Here is an 18475-nt window from a genome sequence, read left to right as displayed (position 1 = left end):
TTAACCCAAGCTGGAAGGGATCTTAAGGAGTTTCTTATCCAACTCTCTGCTTAAACAAGGTTCTTCAGGGCTTTGTCTAGTTAAGCTTTGAAAACCCCCAAGGATGGAAACTGCCAGTGCCCCTGCCTGATCATCTTCATGGGGAGAAAGTTTTTCCTTAGTTCTGGTCTTTTTTAACTCATACCTCACGCTGGTCACTCCCCTCCTTGAGCCCTGCTGCAAAAGCACAGAGCCTGGAAGACCTTGTTAGCATAGACTGAGGCAAAGGCAGCACTAAGTACCTCAGCCTGGTCTGTTTGCTGCCTCTACATCACAGGCTGAATCCAGCAGCTGTCCCACATTTTTCGTGTTCATCCCCTAACTAGCAATTTGACATCCCTTGCAAGTCTCAACTTTAGCTGAACTCTAACTTTTTAAACATAATTCGTACATATTTGGACAGCATTTCTAAATTACTTGGTAGCCATTCCTGGCTACAGCTGCCATATACTGCCTTTTGGCACTCTAGCTCAGTTGTGAGTTACTTCTTGTAAGAAACAAGGTGATCCAATACAACTGCTTCATTTCCTGTGTCAAGATGGACCATTTTAGCAGCATCAGACTCAGTCTATTGTCATTCTAAGACACAAAGCCAATTCAAATGTGTTTATGAGACTTGCCTCCTCTGTATTAACTGTGAAATAATTCTGGAAATCCACAGTTCTAAACCCAGGCATTACTAGTCTTCGCTATTGCACTAAATGCTGCATACTTCCTGGTTGCTGCCCTGATCCTTTCAGTTCCTCCAGCAGAGACAGGGAAATAGCCAAGCCACCATCTCATAAAAATTAATTGATAAAGGCGTGGAAAGCACTCTTACACTTCTGATGAGAAGTGCAGTAGATGTTTTTATTTACTGCTTCCAGCAAAGCACTATGAGCAGAATTACAGTCTATCATCTGGCTTTTAGAGATAATCACTTTTAACTGAGGACCTGAGCAAGACAGCCTACTTTATTACCTGAGAGATCATGGTTATTGACAGAAGTTAGCAAATTTAATTTTCAGAAGCATCACTCCTTGCTTTCCTTAATATATCCCTTCATAAAAGCTACTCATAAACACAGGCCTTTTTACAATCACAATCAGGGGGAAGCTCTAAGGAGAAACTTACCACCACTTAGGTAGAACACACCTGCCTTCTCCACTTAAGCTGTGCAAAAGTCAAGTTTCATCCAACTCCCCAAGGTCACACCACTCAGTTCTATACCAGGTATCTAAATGGGCTAGTAGTGAGAAGCACACTCTAATTTTCAAATGCATTGATTGGCTCAAACCCCATTACCTTAGGGCATTCCTATCACATTTCCATACATCTGCATTTCCCTCAAGCCATTGTCTTACAGCTTTTACCCGCTGTCAATCCACTGTCCCCACTTCACTGGGAAAAAAGTGCAGTCAGCAGCCAAGTAGCATTGGCCCTTACAGAAAAAGACTATTTTATTTTATTTTGTTACTTATTTGGTTGGATTTTCATAAATTAAGCTTTTCTGTATGTATGTGTTTCAAGAAAGCACTTTTTTCAGATCATTACAATTCCTCAGCTTTTCCTCAGAAACAAGTTCCTCCCTATGCTGCACACTTCATTTTCTGCACTGTGTTGCCCCTCAGCAGTAGCAATTACCATTTCAAAAGGAAATAAAGTAGCAGAAATGCGTTTTACAACTCTCCAAATTTCATAATAGAAAACAGCTAAGGAGTGATTTGCAATGTGGTGGTTAACGGTAAATCATTGCCAATATGCTCTCCATACACCCAGTTTTGTAGACTTGCCACATGGCATGTAATTTTAACACATCATTTCTAATTATAGAACTTCAATTCCTTCAACTTGAGCACTTCCCTTTTGTATCTTCTACACTAGAAATACGCTGCCAGCTTCCAAGATCCAGCACACACAGGGCAGATACTAAAGCTCTGTACAGAATACCATTGTTCATGCATTTTCATGCAGCAGTCAACACACAACACATGAACTGTAGCTCCAGCTGCCCAGACACAAGCTGCTCATTTTGTTTATACCTACACTCATTGTTCCTAGATTTACCCTCAGTTGAGTTTGGTCAAAGCCTTTCAGACTAAAAGGGCCATACAAAAAAAACATGCCAAAGTAGTTATTTCGTTAGAGTCATCACACACACGTATCTTTCCATCTGGATTTTAATTCTAAAGCATAGCAACAGAGAAGAACATGAGAGGTGACCATGATCTTGACAGCATTGTGTTTTGAAGCAAATAAAAACTTAAATTCCATTTAGATCAGAATTCTGTGGCTTGAACCTCTCTGTAGATGGGATACTTTATAGATCTTTCAGCTGTGCCTTATTTGAAGGTGGTGATCTGTGGCTTGGGGATTTTCTGTGGCAATGTCATCTCGATTAGACTTACCCACTTGCAAAGAAAGCTTCTACTATCCCAACATAGATGTATTTGCTGAAGCTTTTGGAGAATCTGTTTGTCTAGTGATGGTCTGTCTTCTAATGAAGTTTATGGATATTCAGACTAAGCAGTGATTTCACACCATCTCATCTCTGTATAAAAAAAAAATCCCACTAAGTCCATTGCAACACTTTGGTAAAGAAATTGATTCTGTTGTACTCTAGGTTGATTATGTACTGCTCTTTACTTTGATGTCTTCGCACTAATAAGGTGAAGAACCCAACAGTCACCAGTACTAGAGTGGAAAATGCACAGATTAAAATAGCTATCTGCCTGAAACTTAAGGATACTTTCATTATTATGTGTTTTATAACATAAATATTTCTACTAAAAATGAATCTATACACGATTAACTACAGGGCATAGAATTTTTCCAGTCTTGATGTACAAGTTTTCCTGAAAATAAGTTAGGCAAAGTAAATGCAGTACTTTGGAGTGTTACTCTGTGCATATTATAGCTAATTAGCAAGCACAATAACATCACCCTAGGGGAAAGGTTCACTGGCAACTTAATTCATTATCTTCTGTTACTGTGTATCATGTTAAAATGACAAGCATCGTATGCTGTATAAGTCAACACAACTTTAATTAATATATCCAAACTTGATATAAACATATCTGCTGGTTTTGTCCTTGCTGAGTCCTCCTCAATTTTTGTACATAGGCACCTCTTTAAAGTGTTTTTCCATGTTCATTTGCTTAGAAAAGGGGCACATATATTGCTTTAAATGTTTTTATTGAAAAATATTAATTATATGAAAACCCTTAAATAACCACTGTAGTTGCCATTGAAATATACATTTCAGGAAACAATGGAAGAGCAATTATGGTTGTGATTGTAAATTTACTGGCTTGACTTACACTGAGCAGAAAGCATCCTTCTCAGAGAAAGGCTCATCCTGCATGGCCATGCACTAGAGCCAACTCACAGGCTCTCAGCAGGACTAGGACTTCAAAACCCAGGGCAGAACATTGTGGGGCACTGGCCTTTTGGTGCAGTTTGTAGCCAAGGAGGGAGCACTGGGGGAGCAGCTCCCCAGCAGCAGCCAGCTGTGCTGGCCAGGGGTGCACAGAGCAGAGCAGGGGAAAGTGGGATGGTCCCTTTGCTGCACCTAGGGGGACACTGCCTCCTTTGCCTTCATGCTCCAAACACACAGTGACCTAATTTACAAAATTAAAGATTAAATCAATCTTTCACTAACTTGAACTACCTTAGTCTGCTAGAACATTTGTTCATTATTCAGGTAGTATATACAGCCACAGCAGGGGCTTTATTGCTTATTTGCACAACTCCTGTTCTGGCTGAAAGGATTGGCAGTTTGTACCTGGTAAGAGCCATCAACGAGTAAAATCGCTCTAATCCTGTATTCTGGAAACTGTCTTAAGCTTTCTGAAGCTTGTTCCATTTCCACACACCATGTGACCCAGATGTCATATCCTAGAAATCAAACAATTTAATTTTAGAAGAAGGAAAACCTGAATCCACAGTTAAACACTAGGCTGTGTTTTGTTGGCACAGAGAGGAGTCAATACCAGAGGCCACCACCTGACTCCAACAGAAAATTTCTGTCTGAGCCTAGGGAAACCAGGGATTTGGCATCAAGAATCATTACCATGATAAATCATTTGCAAAACCAAAAAGCACAAGTGCTCTCTGCATTTCTGGCCTTCAGCCTCAGCATTTATTTAGCTCAGAGTATAGTTTCATGTTGTAAAAAAGGTTTGTCTTTTATTCTGCCTTGAACAATCTCTCACTGTGTTAAATGAGAACTTCACATGAGAAAAAAACAGCAGAATTAGTCACTTCCATCTCATTTGCCTCTGTTTGTCAGTTGAGAAATTATATGATAGCTGAATAACTAAATGCTGCTGAACTCCAAGTACTTTACTGTGATATATTTTTTTAAGTGTAATTTTCATCAACATCCAGCACTGGCCTAACTTATTTCACTAACATTAAAGGGATTTGGACTTCTAAGTCATTCCCAACTGTATCAAAAAAAAAGGATTTAGAAAAAATATTCAGTATTGCTGTGTCTTTCTGCAGTCCCTTTTAAGTTATGACCCTCTTACTAATACTATGAAATTTGAGGAGCAGGGAAGGCCAGCAACAAACTAGGTGGGAACTGTAGGAGCTAGCCTTGAGAAATGCTGAGGAGACAGGTTCAACACAAATGCTGCCTGTCCAAAGGACTTAGGCACATTTTTCTACTTGGGATTCCTAGCTGGAAATTCCCTCCTAAGGTTCAAGCACCAAGCAAATGCTTCCTCTCCAAACCAAACCAGTTTCCTCTCTTTCTGCGCAATACTCGTGATCAGGAGATAAACACAAGAAGTGCCAGATTTACCTGGAGAAACTTGTTATTTCTCACTTTCAAAAAGATAACCCAATTGCCTCAAGGCTATAGCCCTATTTATTCTATGCACTCTTTTGATTGGAGATTTGACTTCAGATTCCCCACACCTCAGTATGTCCAGCCACTGGCCTACTGAAGAAATCCTGCCTTTGGCAGTTTTGCTTCCAAAGTCGTGCAGTCTCTATATCTAAGAGCTGTATTGTGGGCTGGACACACAGTTCCTTACCACTGTCATGACTGAGGTAGTCCTCGTCATGCCTAGAGGCTGTTTGGCACCTAAATGGCTGGTGGAAGGTGGAGCCGTGAGGACTTTAAATGCAAAGTTATATGGCAGCAGAGCAGAATTTTGAGTATCTAATTTTAGATGTAGGTGCTTCAGTTAGCAAATAGAACACTGCAGCACAGTCTGCAGCATCATATGTGTAGCTATGTCCATACTGACTTTAAACATGCCTATTTAAGCATCAGAATGGAGACAACAGGCAGCAGTGTAAATTATTGAGTGCTGTTCTCTCTGCATTGCTTTGGTATCAAGCTAATCCAATTAAGCCTCTGTCATTACTTTATTGTTATTATTATTACACTCAGCATGCAAGACAGTGCTGTGTACACAAGGAACTCACACCTCCATTTGTCTGTGCAGACCTAACTTCATGACTGTGATTTTACTTCCAAATTGGGCTATATGGAAGCTCCTGTTTTCAAAAATGGCAAGCAACATATCATCTTCAACATCAAAATCAGCTGTGAAATGTAATACTGTTAATTGGGAAGCAAGAATAATTTATTTCAATTGTGGATTTGATATTACCAAATTAAATTAATGGTACAACATAAATAAAAAACTTCAATATGCCATTAGGCACTTAGGGCAAGATCCAGGCTGTTTTAGTCTTAGTCTTTTAAATGCATTTTTAATCATTAATTTAAAGGTAGAAGAGTTAATACAGCATTAAGTATCAATTTCTGCATACAGGACCAAGAAAGCAGGACAGTGTACTCTTTAAATGGGACCACTTTTTCCGAATAGACATTAACTGAGGCTTTTTCATGCACAGTTGATTTTGTATAAGCTGATTGACACCTCTGGGGGTCGTCTTTCCACTGACTCATAATTTTGCTCACTCTTGAAAAAAGCCGCCTGCACACCTAGTATTCTCTAGTTAAAGCTGAAAATTCAACTCATCATATTTACACAATAAAAAAAAAACAACATTCTGCATTGTTTTTAATTGCAAATCCTACTCAAGGGACCAATCCTCCTGCTTAGGAGGCAGCCCAGTGCCTTCTACCAGGGAACCAACTGCAGTCAATTATGGTAATGAAATGTCAATAAATATAAAAATTTAATACAGCCTGCTCTTGGTGAGTGGCAGATGAGGACTTGCCTCCCAGACAAATTTGCTGGTGCTGCAAATATTAAACGCACCTGAAAGAGCAGCAGGTTGCCTAAGAGCTCTCCAGTAGAGGGATGGTGGGAGATCCAGGCATCTACTGGGCTTTTTCATTATGGCATAATCACTGCACTAAGGCCACTGATATTCTTGACATCCAGACATCTTAACTTCTTATTATGAAGTAAGTAGCATGTTTTCCCCCCAAACTGAAACCCCAGTGAGGGATTTTGAGCTTTTTGCCTCGTTAACAATTACAAAAGGGAAATTAAGTTGTGAAAGTTGATATTTTTATGTGACCAGTTTTTCAATATGAAGTATTTGAATCGTGTCACTATATTAAATGTCTCTTCCATTAAAAAGTATTTGAGGCATGTAACTTCATTTTTTCTTATTTTTATGTATGTATACTTACATATAAAGAAATATGTGTGAGTGTACATATAGAAAGAGAGAAATAACAAGAAATAACTAGAAAGTAGTTTATGCAAGATGTTTCAGCTGGGACTTCTGAAGATCAGATCCTAGTTTTGTCATAGATTTCTTTGGCCCTAAATAAGTAATTTAATGTAACTACTTCAGTTTTCCCAGGTGTAAAATGGAATAAAACCTACCTCACAACGTACTTAAGCATAATTTGATAACTTAATTGAAACAAGCACAACTTTAAATGCTTTGTACAGTTGGAGCAGTTTTACTCTTAACATCCATACTAAAAGCATTACTTCATTCTTCTTGTGCAGTTGCCTTCAATCAATGTCTTAGGAACACTAAGAGTACAGATAAAATGTCTTTTTAAAAGTCAGTAACCTATTGATTATATTAAGGTTATGACCAGGAGAAGTTATTTTTATTTCTTTTCAGTCATCTCTCTGTCTTTCCTAGGCAAAACTTTGTCAGGCTTAAAGTCTTTCAGGTTGTTTGTTGTTGTGGGTTTTTTTCTTGCTTTACTGTTTATATATAAGCAAAATCAATTAAATAATTAAACAAAACTAAACAAAAACCACTCATATTTTGAAATACATGTTCCCTAACGATTTGGTGTGGTTTGTTTTTTTTTAATACATTTTAAGGAATCAGTGCCTGGAAAAACAATATTTTGCAGAATTGGTCTGTTTCCTTTGGTGATTGCCTGGATGTTCTTTATTAACTACTTTACTATGGTATACCTTAAAGATAGGTTTAGAGCACTGATACCTTTAAGCAAATCATTAGCCCCAAGTGTGCACCTACCATTGTGCTTAGTCTTAGTTTAGAGCCAGGCTTCACTTACATGTGCCTACATGAAGTATGGTCAGCAATTTCCCTGTTGCAGTAACTCCTAAAAGAGGAAAGTGTTGGTAAAACTAGAGCACCCAGGCAAGAAGAGGTTTTTTAATTTATTTTTTTGTTTGGGTTTTTGTTTGTTTGTTTGTTTTTTAATGTGGCAATAATCCATTTCGGTCTCAACCAGTTAGCCAGGAGCAATTCAACACAGGAGCAAGCAATACACCTGGCCATTTTCATGGGGCAGTGGCACTTGTAGGGAATGTGCAACACTCGAATGAAAACAGGTCTGAACTGAAGGCATTTCTGCTGAAGCAGATGTGCCCTGCTCCATGCTGCTGTCACTGCTTCTCCTTTGCTAGCTGGGGAGGACTCACCAGAACAAGTCAGTTGGAACCAGCTCCCAACAAATACCAGGATTTTTTGTAGCTAAGGAGAAGAGAAACCACCCACACAGTACCTCTGTTTCCTGTGGGAATACACCAACATCTTTGGGCTTGAATAGATGTTTCTGGCCAAGTATGGACATTGGATCATTTCCCACGAGTGCTGTTATATCCCTCCGGTGTAAAAGACCCAGAACAGGCACAAACTCAATTCATCAGTCATTCTTCACAGGATCATACAACTACAATGAGAACAAGAGATGCCAAATGAATAAAACTAACTGACAGGGGGAGAGGTACTATTGTCATAAGCAGTTGTCATATATAAAGCTTAAAAAAAAGGCTAATAAAGACAAACCAGCATTCACACCAGTGTGAGATACCATTGAGATACGTAGTTTAAGAATATTTTCAATATATACCATTGTGCTAAACCAGATTTTTATATAAAATCATCTTCACTTGATAACATCATTGAACTGAGAGTGATTCTTTTACTCAGGAATATTCTGGTTGTTTGTGATTGTTTGAAACATCATTAAGTGGTTCTGCAGTTGTGACAACCAGACAGAAATACAATTCTCTTTTGCAGGTGGATTATTCCATAATAGTATCCCAAGCTGGAGCTACCCTCAACAATCTTATGAGCCATGCACAAGAACTAGTAGCAAAACTTCGTTCCCTGCAGTTTGATCTACGAGAATTTGTATGCCTCAAATTCCTGGTGCTGTTTAGTTTAGGTAGGTACAAGCTACTCTTCATACCTTACTTAATAATGTTATTCTTTTTTTATAAATGCATTGAAGTTCTTTTTCCTGAAAAACACGGTTTTGTAAATATATTTAATGAGGTTCACAGTAATCTGAGGATCATATTTTAATTATCACTTGCAGAAAAAGAATGCATAAGGATTAAAATTGGGTTTGTATGCAAACAACTCCTAAAACCTCTAGAATTTAAGAAGGATTTCTGTATTTCTATGTGATTTCTGAATATTGCAGAACAAGGATAAAATTCTGTTACAAATTCTAGAGAACAGTGAAAAATACAGGTTGCCATGGCTTTCTATGATATTGAAAGTAGCTATGTAAAGCAGACGGAGTGGGGATATAGTTGAAACATCCCTCTTTTTCAAAGGCATCTGTGGTAAGTACAATCTGTTTTGCATATGATGGCTGCCACATCATAACCCGTAAGTCAGGAATGTATCTCACAGTTTTTAAGAAGTTAAAAGAACTCATAAAGTGTAAATTAACGATAATAGCTTTATGACAGATCTGGCTAGGAAATAACCTTTAAAGGGAAGATTGTTTTGAGCTAGCGGAGAGGACAGAGAATGGAAAAGATACCTATGCCAGACAAATTAGTGAATCAAATGCCCTTCAATGAATCAGTCAAGAAAAATCACCTGTGCCAGGAATAAAAAAAAAGGCTTAGGGAGACAGATTCCTGTTGGCTTCATAGGAACAGATTTTTCAGATTTGCACTTTGTTGACTTAATAAAGCTGGTCTAAATAAACTTTGGCCAAGTGATTTTTTATTTACTGGCAGACAGTGAAGACTTGAAAACATAAATAAGGTCAGATCCTGCCATATCTCCACAGCCCAAACTCCTGTTTAACTCAAAAGCAATTTTGGTTACAAAGAGAATGAACAGTTGAGCCAAGCACAACAAAAAAAGAAAAAAGAAAAAGCAGCAGTGATGACATTCAGTAATGTTTTTCTTTAACTTTCAGGGGTTTTTAAAATCTTCTATGAAGGAATAAAATTCTACAAATAAATTATTATAATGCCTTCACAGTTTTGGTTACACTGTAAAGCATCAATTACTGTCTTAAATATGTTCCTCCATGTCATCTTTATGAATTTGAAACTGTTTTGTAGAATTTTAGGTGAAGCCCTCTTTAAATACAGAGTGCATAAAAGATCAGTACTTCAGAATTATAGGACACAAAACATAGAGGGAAAAAATAATTAAAAATTAGAATGATGCTAACAGAATTGACTGTTACGAACTTTGTACATTATGAATCCCAGGAAGAGATGATGGATTTCCCTAGTAACTATTAGCATTTCGCTTTAAGGGTTTCATTTCTTCCCACATCTTAGATTCAGAGAAGGAAAAGCAAGCCACCCATTGTAGAAATCATGTTTTATGAATTAATCTAATGAATAACAAGAACTCAGATTTCATAATTCCTAATAAGTAGGTTTTTTTGTCATTAGACAGTGGCAGAGAAATGTCTAAAGACTGTAGCTTTCCACTGATAAAATACTTAGAAAATTCATCTCAGTTCAGTGATGTTTTAAATTAGCTGAATAAGTAAAGTGCTTTTTGAAAATTCTCACATTTAGGTGGCCTTTTTGTTTGATCATGTTAATTGACACTTCTAATACTTTTTAGCAATTCAGGAATCATTCTTACACCTTTAGCACTTCTAATTCTGCCAGGTAGTTTGCTCAACTTCTGAAGAAGCTGGGTGGGAATACCTTGCAAGCTTGTACTGAGTCAGATTATCCAGTTTTTGTCTCATTTGTGTTACTGTAAAAAGAGCTAATTCTGCTGCTGGTAGGAGCCTTGCATGTAAAAGTGATGTAGCTAAGAAAAGTTCAACACCAAAACTCACTAGTTAATTATTTACCTTACTGCATAATTCCATTTGTTAAGAGTCAAAGTTTGACATTATTCTAACAGAGTAAAAGGTAAAGATGTCACCACCTGACCCACAGAGGCAAGTACTTAATGCAAATTATGACAAAACTGAAATGAAAAACACAGACACACTTTCCAGATAAGCACTTCAGCTTGTGCCCAGAAGTATGAAGGAATCATCTGGCTAAAATGAATAAGATTCTTCATATCCGACAAGGGAATCAGGTTTGTGAAAACATTGGTGTGCCTAACAACACAGCTAGGCATTCAGCAGAGGTGTCAAAATTACCTAAGCAAAAAATTCTACATAAATAACCAGAAGCAATTATTGTACCTTAGTATCTAGGTGCATTAGATACATACCTACATCTCTGGTAGAAAACTGCCAAAAATGCCAAAAAGATGTCTCTTTATCAAAAATATATTTCAAAAACCTCAGCTGTCTGATTTTAAGAATATGGTCCTATAATGTTTAATGGAATAAAAAGTGCTTGAAACCATAGCAGACTTTTAACATTTCTAAGGGTGTTTACGCCACAGTGTTAACCAAGCCAATAACACTGTATGCTATTGTTCTTTAGTACAGTGCTTGGTTGAAAGGTATATGTCTAATATAAAGCTTCTCAAAGGCAACACAAACTCAATAATCCACAGAATTAATTTATTGAGAAGAAACTGTTTGGTTTTTACAACCATACATATATGGTGCCTTGTAAAGCTATTTGTTATTCATAGCTGTACCATACTGTCTGTCTCTTCACAATAGGGCAGTCTCTTTCAAGGCAAAGAACTTTGCCTTTTTTCTAGTATTTCAGAAGCTAAGATCTTAGTAAACTATCAGTAAAATAATGTTCAAAACACAAACCACTTACAATAATTTTTCAAAACACAATTAAGTCATAACAGTTTTGCTTGTTAGATTTTAAATGAGGTAATAGTTTGTTATCTACTTGACAAAGGTTCCAAAGGGTTTATACAGGAACCTGCTTTTGATTTATAGAGGCATAAAGATGATGATGTTGAAGCTTAGACAGATGCATATTTATAGTAACCTTTGCAGCTAGCAGTGCACAACTCTTCCTGCAATCATACTGCATGTACCACTCCAGTGAGTGACACACCAAGGCACAGGAGTCCAGCTCCTTTCTCCAGTGGGCCACCTAGTCTGTCTGTGCCCATCTGATCAACACGGCCAAGTACATAATGATACGGTTGATTCAGCAATCACTCAATAAACCAGAACAGTTTGGTCAATAAGCCAGAACTAGTTTACATATGACATACCTTCTGTTTAGGACTAGATAGTATTACTATATGTAGAGTTAGGTTACTTCTAAATTTCCTCCATCAGTTATAAAAAGCAAACATAATTACAGCTTGGGAGTTCCCTGCCTGAAATACTGTGTCCAGTTTTGGAATTCCCAAAGCAGGAGGCACATGGAGCTCATGGAGAAAGTCTAGAGAAGGGACACAAAGATGATCTGAGGGCTGGAGCACCTCTCCTACAGACAGGCTGAGAGAGCTGGAGATGTTCAGTGTAGGCTCTGAGGAGACCTCATAGCAGGCTTTCAGTACCTGAAGGGGCAACCAGAAAGCTGGGGAGGGACTTTTTACCAGGTTGTGTAATAATAGGATGAGAGGTAATGGTTTTAAGGTGGAAGAGGGTAGATTCAGGTTCAACATGAGGAAGAAATTCTTCAGTGTGAGGGTGGTAAGACACTGGAAGAAGTTGCCCAAGGCAGTTGTGGATGCCCCCTCCCTGGAAGTGTTTAAGGCCAGGTTGAATAGGGCTATGAGCCCCATTGGCCCATGCAGGGGAGTTGGAACTGGATGATCTTTAATGTCCCTTCCAACCCGAACCATTCTATGAATCTGTGAAATAATACATTCAGATGCTGATTGAATGTTTTATTTGAAGATGAGTAGGACTTCTGAGGCCAAAGTATTTTATTGCAAAGGAGCAATCAGTCTAGCAGCATTATTCCTTTGAATGAAGTCTTCTGGTTGGGTTGTCTAGAAATACCAATTTCTATTATCAAACTCCATTTTAATTATCTTGAGCTATTAGCTTGCTTTGAAGTAAATCAGGACACTGCTTCTGATAGCAATTATCCTTGCCAGCCTTTCTTTCACTGAGCTTTACATCATATTTGCAAACCCCAAATCATGCCTGTTTTGTAGGAGCATCATTCCAGTTTCTTCACCCTAGTCCCAGAGTAATAATACACCTAATTTTTCTATAGGATTTAAGCAGTTTAGCCCACAGTACACATTATCAAAAAGTACACCTAAAAATAAATACACATGGTTTGTCTTTAATGTCTTTGCTGGTCTGAATCAAGATACACTACAGATAGAAAAAAGAAATCTGGCAGCTTATCAGCTTCTTTGAATTGCCATTACTGAAGTTTTACGTTCCTTCTTTTTTTTTTTTTTCATTAATCAAAATTAGAAGCTAAAGACCTACCAACCAAAGAAGCAAAAAACAAAGCACCCCCTGTGTGCTGTTGGAATTCTCCAGTTTTGGAGCTGAAATAGACTGGGATGCTCCACTGGGGTGAAATCGTGGCTTCACCAAAGCCTAGGAGAATTTTGCACTGTTTTTAGTGGAACTAAAATTTGTCTTGCTGTTTCTTTGATTTGTTTGATATGACAGAACCAAGTTCAGATAATATTTTCAGCAATTACATTTGCTAAATCACTACATTTAAATGATGTTTGAAGAACCAAAGGAGTGCCTTACATGTGATACCTTCTATCATCTTCTGACTCAACAGATCTCTTCATTTTACCATCCAGTAGCTTTACAGGCTGGTCACTTAACCTGAAATCAGCCACTGTTTTCTCTTTTACCAAACTTCCCATTTGTCCTGATAGTTTTTATTATCTGAACTCAGCAAGAATGATTTGTCAAACCTACCATCAGAGCAGTTTGTAAAGTGAAATGCCAATAGGAAGAAAGTTAGACATCATTTGACCCATGTCCAGGCACTTGTCTGCCTGTGAAGCTAAATGCTAGACTAGGCAGGAGCTGACTGGTACTGCTCCCTTATCATTGTCAGGACACAGATAAATGTACTTCATTTAAGAAATGAAGGCTTTATCAATGGACAAATAATTGCAGAGCCACTATTGATCTCACATCTCACTTAACATGAGACAAGAGGGTGCTGAAGAAAGGGTAAACATTTAATCACTATGGATGGCAAACAATGGGCTCTTGCTTCAACAACAACAAAAAAACAAACCGAAAATAAGAACTCGGTTTTCAAACAAACCACAGCCTTACTTAGGGGTTTAGCAGAAATTCATCTGGATCTGCAACCCTCCATTCCTGTTTCTGTTGAATAAGAGGAATATTAGCAAATTGATCTTTCCTTGCTTTCAGTCTCCCTTAAGTGTCAGGGCTGAGATAGGAAGAGTTATTGGAGGTACTGGGCTCTGCCATTTTGGAAGAGAAACCTGCCTGTTAAGATCTTTATGCAGATGAAACAGGCTGAAATGAATTAATTTCAAGGTAGATTCTACCCTCACCACTCACAGGACTAGATGTACCTTCCTGCAGGTGTGCACCCAAGGCGGAGAGGCACAAAGTCTGCCTGTGCTCAGTTTCACTTGGTTCCAGTAGCAAACATCAATGCAGTTATGCAATATTCTTGATCTGAAAGAAAAAAACCATAATACAACACATTTTAAATTAGTTATTGCACTTTTTAATATACTTTATATAACATCATTGGTTTATTTGCTTTAGCCAGAATCTATGCCTTAGTGAGTTTGCATTCTAAATATTCTGAAAAGAAAAAACGCAGCAGCAAACAGGGATGAAACTCGGGTCTGTTCGTATTTTTACTTCCACAGTTTTTGATGAGGGTTTAAATTTGGGGCATCATACATGCAGACAGAAAAGTAAGGTTTAAGCATCAACTGGAACTAATACAACAAGGAATGTTGGTTTTGTAGTTATGATGCTTATGGGGAAAAAAAAAAAAAAAAAAAGGAATGAAAGAACTATTGAAGGAAGAGGTTTTATCAGACCAAAAGAAAAACAGCAAAAAGTACAGCAAGACAGTCCTTCTTGGCAAGCCAGTGCAAGCTGGCAGTGGAGCATTTATCCAATGATGGACTTTTATTCACAAATGTGTTCACTTTTACTTGCAGTGACCAACAGTACTTAGGGTTTAACGCAGTCTTCTTCAAAGCAGTCACTGGCTGTTTTTGCTTCTGGTAGTTCATAAATATACAACTGCTTATGCACCTGTTGTTTTTTTTATATATATATATACACACACGTAAGTTATATTGTTATACTGTTATAATGAGCTGGTTTTATTAAATCCATTGGCAGTTTTCTTATATTCATGCATTCTGTTACCCACAGGTACTTGTAAGATTGCACCTGGTGAACACCAGTGAGTGAGCAGCTGAGGCGTTCTGTACAGTTAGCGTTCAGCCAGGGCTTTCAGGCTTCCCCACATTACCTTTGACTTTAGAAAAATACTTACTGCACACTTATCAAATCCAGCCTCGTATCTCAGCCCTCATGTCTAACTGCAGTAAGCACTGGAGTATAATACTGGCAAAGAAACATTTCCTACATTTTATGTAATCCTTCAGGAAGGATCGATTAGTATTCAGGAGATGTGACTGCTCAATATTTATATCACAGAGACTTGGCAGAAGCAAATAATGGTACATAAAGCTGATCCTTGTCTTAATTAAATGCAGTATAATAGGTGTTGGGGACTTTTTTTCTCAGTGAAGAGAGCAGTTTAGCAATCACCAGATATAACTCATTCTGAAGTTCAGAGTTTAAAGCTAATCAATACGTATTTATAACAAGGGAGGGACTGGATATAATTTATTATTAGCTGACAGCTGACTAATAGATAAAAACAAGATTTATTTAAGTATGTTTTTCCACATGCTAATTTCTGACAAAATATTTGCCCCCTTCGATTCTTGTTTATTTTTTTTGCTGTACTAACAGTATTTCATATAGGCTTTTTGAAATTCATGTCTCCTCTGCAGCTAGGCTGAGAATGAAACCAGAGAGTGTAGAATAAGACATCTTAGCTAGGATGATACATTCACTGTGACAAACTTATTAGTAGTAAAATTTCCTAATTTTATGCTTAGGAATCCTTACAGGCAGGTGATATTTTTAAATGTTCCTTTAAAGAATACAATCTACATAAGGGATGATGAACAGGTATTGACTGGCAGACAACATCAGGATGACAGGCACAATTTCAGAATACCCACAGCCCAGTCTCAAATGTCACAGCAAAAAGTTTTGAGAGGGGATATGAAGAAGGTAGATAAAGAGATCTGGCACATGAAGCATGAGGGGCAGAGAAGAGAAAGCAGAAAAAGCCTAGAAAGGTAGCAAGTGGGAAATGGAGATGGCATTGCCGGCCAGTCAGAGGCAGGAGATGACCTCATAACGCTGTGTGACTGATGAGAGGTAAGCAAGGAATAGCTACAAGACCTTGAAAGTGAATACCATTTATGTCTGATGTAGCAAGAAAAAGGAAAGATACAAAAAGAAAGGGAAGCAATGAGCTCTGAAAGGTGCCTTAGCAACACTGTTTTCCAAGGCCAAATGAAGAAATGCTGTACTAATTGAGATGTAATATGAAGAGGCAACATGGTATTTGCTAGAAGTTATATCTAGTAAGCAATGGCACTTCTGCACATCACATGGAAGTCAGTGAGAGGACATTTGCAGGATTAGCTATGCAATATTAGTTTGGGATTAATTATGCTAGAAATAGACCAATTTAAAGGTGATGATTACTGTCTTCTGGAAGATGTCACCTCTGAGTATAGAGGAGGCTCTGGTTTTTTGAAATTTGAAATCAAGATGACTGCTTCTCTAAAATATTAATATACAGCTCAATTAAAAGTTATAGACTTGATAACCAACTGCTGGATGGAGATCTATGGCTTGCACTGAGCAGAGTGCTTAAGGAGGTAACAATGATGATCATATGGGTCCTTTCTTATCCCTGAACCAATTAAAGTAAATTTCATAGGCAAGAAGTTGAAATTTGTCATGTCTCCTAATTTCATAATTTTTACAAACTTTTCTCCATTTTCCAAGTTCAAGTTTGATAAATTCTAACATGAGCAGTTGCCAGCAACCTTATGTAGTCCCTGTTGCTGCTGCACAATTCACATTGCCTTGGAAAATAGGGACAATCTCATGTTGGAGATGATGAGGACCCGGAGAACAGTTAAATACATATTCTGCTCCTGGAACATTTAACTCTTCTCTGGGTCTCAAGCCAGACTACTCCATTCTGCCAACAGAAGAGCTATTCCACTTTTCTACTGTAATCCTCTGGGAAAGTAAAGCAAATGAATATGGACAAAACCTCATTTCAGAATTGTCTCACGAGGGATGTTCTCCTTTGATGGAGCCAGCATTGCCCAACAGAGAAATCACCCCTTGTCTCTAATTCTGCTTCTGACTCCATTACTGACTCTGGAGCTTTGAAGTCTCTCAAACAGTATCTCAACTACCCTATCTGGGAAATAAAAACAATAGCTATCTGTCTTTATAGATAGTGGTGAAATCCAGAGTGTTTAAGATACTATGTAAGGTACAACTAGATTGAAACAACATTGTTTGAAATATCTACAGATACCACAACAAAGACCATTGTTAAAAGGGATCTGATTTAAAAGATCCTCAATAGATTTTGAGAAAAATGGATCTTTTCCTTTATAAATTACTCTACATGAAAGTATCTCCTTGCTGTATTTTCATATTAGGGTCTAAAACTTTGCAAAATAATTGAAATTCATCTTTGAGGGACTTTTTAGAAGTGAATATTAGCGTTTTAACATGTGCAGGACAAAGTGGATTTTCTTTTGCCTTGTTCTCTTTATTTCTCTGCTTTCTTCTGATTTTTTATAGATAAACAAAAGCAAAGATGTATTCCCTTCACTTTAGCTGTCAAAACATATTGCAAAGCCAAACAATTAAAAGACAGTCCTTAATTTTCTTATAGATACTAAATGATGCTGTATGGAGTAATGACTTTGATAAGCAATCACTTGCTCCTGAGAACACATTTTCAATGAGTTGGGAGGTTTTAATACAGCCTCCCATGCAAGCTCCACACATCGTGCCTGCAGTATCAAAGTAGGACAGTGTCTATCTTACAGGTATCTATCTTAATGAAATCTCAAATCAATTACTTCAGTGAAAAAAAAAAAAAAAAAACAAAACACAAAAACATGAAAGGAATAAAATACAAATGCTAGTGTTATAATCTATAGTTAAGAATTAAACCAGTATTTTTAATAAATAAATCAATCTTTAATAATTCATTTCAGCCTTGGGTGTGGGAGTTTTGAATGATAAACTTCTTGCAGGAATTCCAGGGTTATTCTTCTGTTTCATGGGAAATTGAGTTTCTTGAGTAAACTGCACTAAATTATAGAGCAAATTTAGTAATCACACTTGATTTGCCCTGATTTTTTTTTCATAAAGTGTAATGAATGTTGCCAATTTGTCTCTCATGTAACTGTTGAATACTATGGCATTATTTGAGGTGTGCATTTGATCCAATCTGATCATTACTGTTTTATGTTGTCTGCTTGTCTGACAGCTGAAAGGCACAGGAAAAAAAAAAAAAAAAAAAAAAAAGATTAACTGTCTTCAGCAAGTACTTTTTCTTTTCATGTTGTTTTTTTCTAAAATGCATATTTTACAAGATTTTTAAATAATAGGATTAGATGCTTGAGAGAAAATTAGGTCATATATTTGTTAGATACAAATCTCACAAGTAATTAGAAACGGGTATCAAGCAATATCTGTATTCTGTGCTGCTGCCTTTGTGTGCAGACAGTGGGGATTTCACAATAACCCAATCAGTGTGCTCTGCACTTTTCCCTCTCTAATGTGTTTACTAAATACTAGTATAAGTAT

At 37.4% G+C, this 18475-nt stretch overlaps 1 protein-coding gene across 1 annotated transcript in view; it reads left to right on the top strand.

The window, feature by feature from the left end:
- Positions 1–18475, top strand: part of NR5A2 (nuclear receptor subfamily 5, group A, member 2) — a 78257-nt gene that overhangs the window by 44336 nt on the left and 15446 nt on the right. Inside the window, exon 5 of the mRNA XM_010006683.1 lies at positions 8473–8620. Within this exon, the coding sequence (XP_010004985.1) occupies positions 8473–8620 (148 nt within the window). The remainder of the gene's footprint in view (positions 1–8472; positions 8621–18475) is intronic.

This window comes from Chaetura pelagica, unplaced genomic scaffold, assembly GCF_000747805.2.
Source record: "Chaetura pelagica isolate M959 unplaced genomic scaffold, ChaPel_1.0 scaffold69, whole genome shotgun sequence".
NCBI lineage: Eukaryota > Metazoa > Chordata > Aves > Apodiformes > Apodidae > Chaetura > Chaetura pelagica.
The sequence above is the reverse complement of the archived record's forward strand: the minus strand, read 5'-3'. Positions and strand labels throughout refer to the sequence as shown.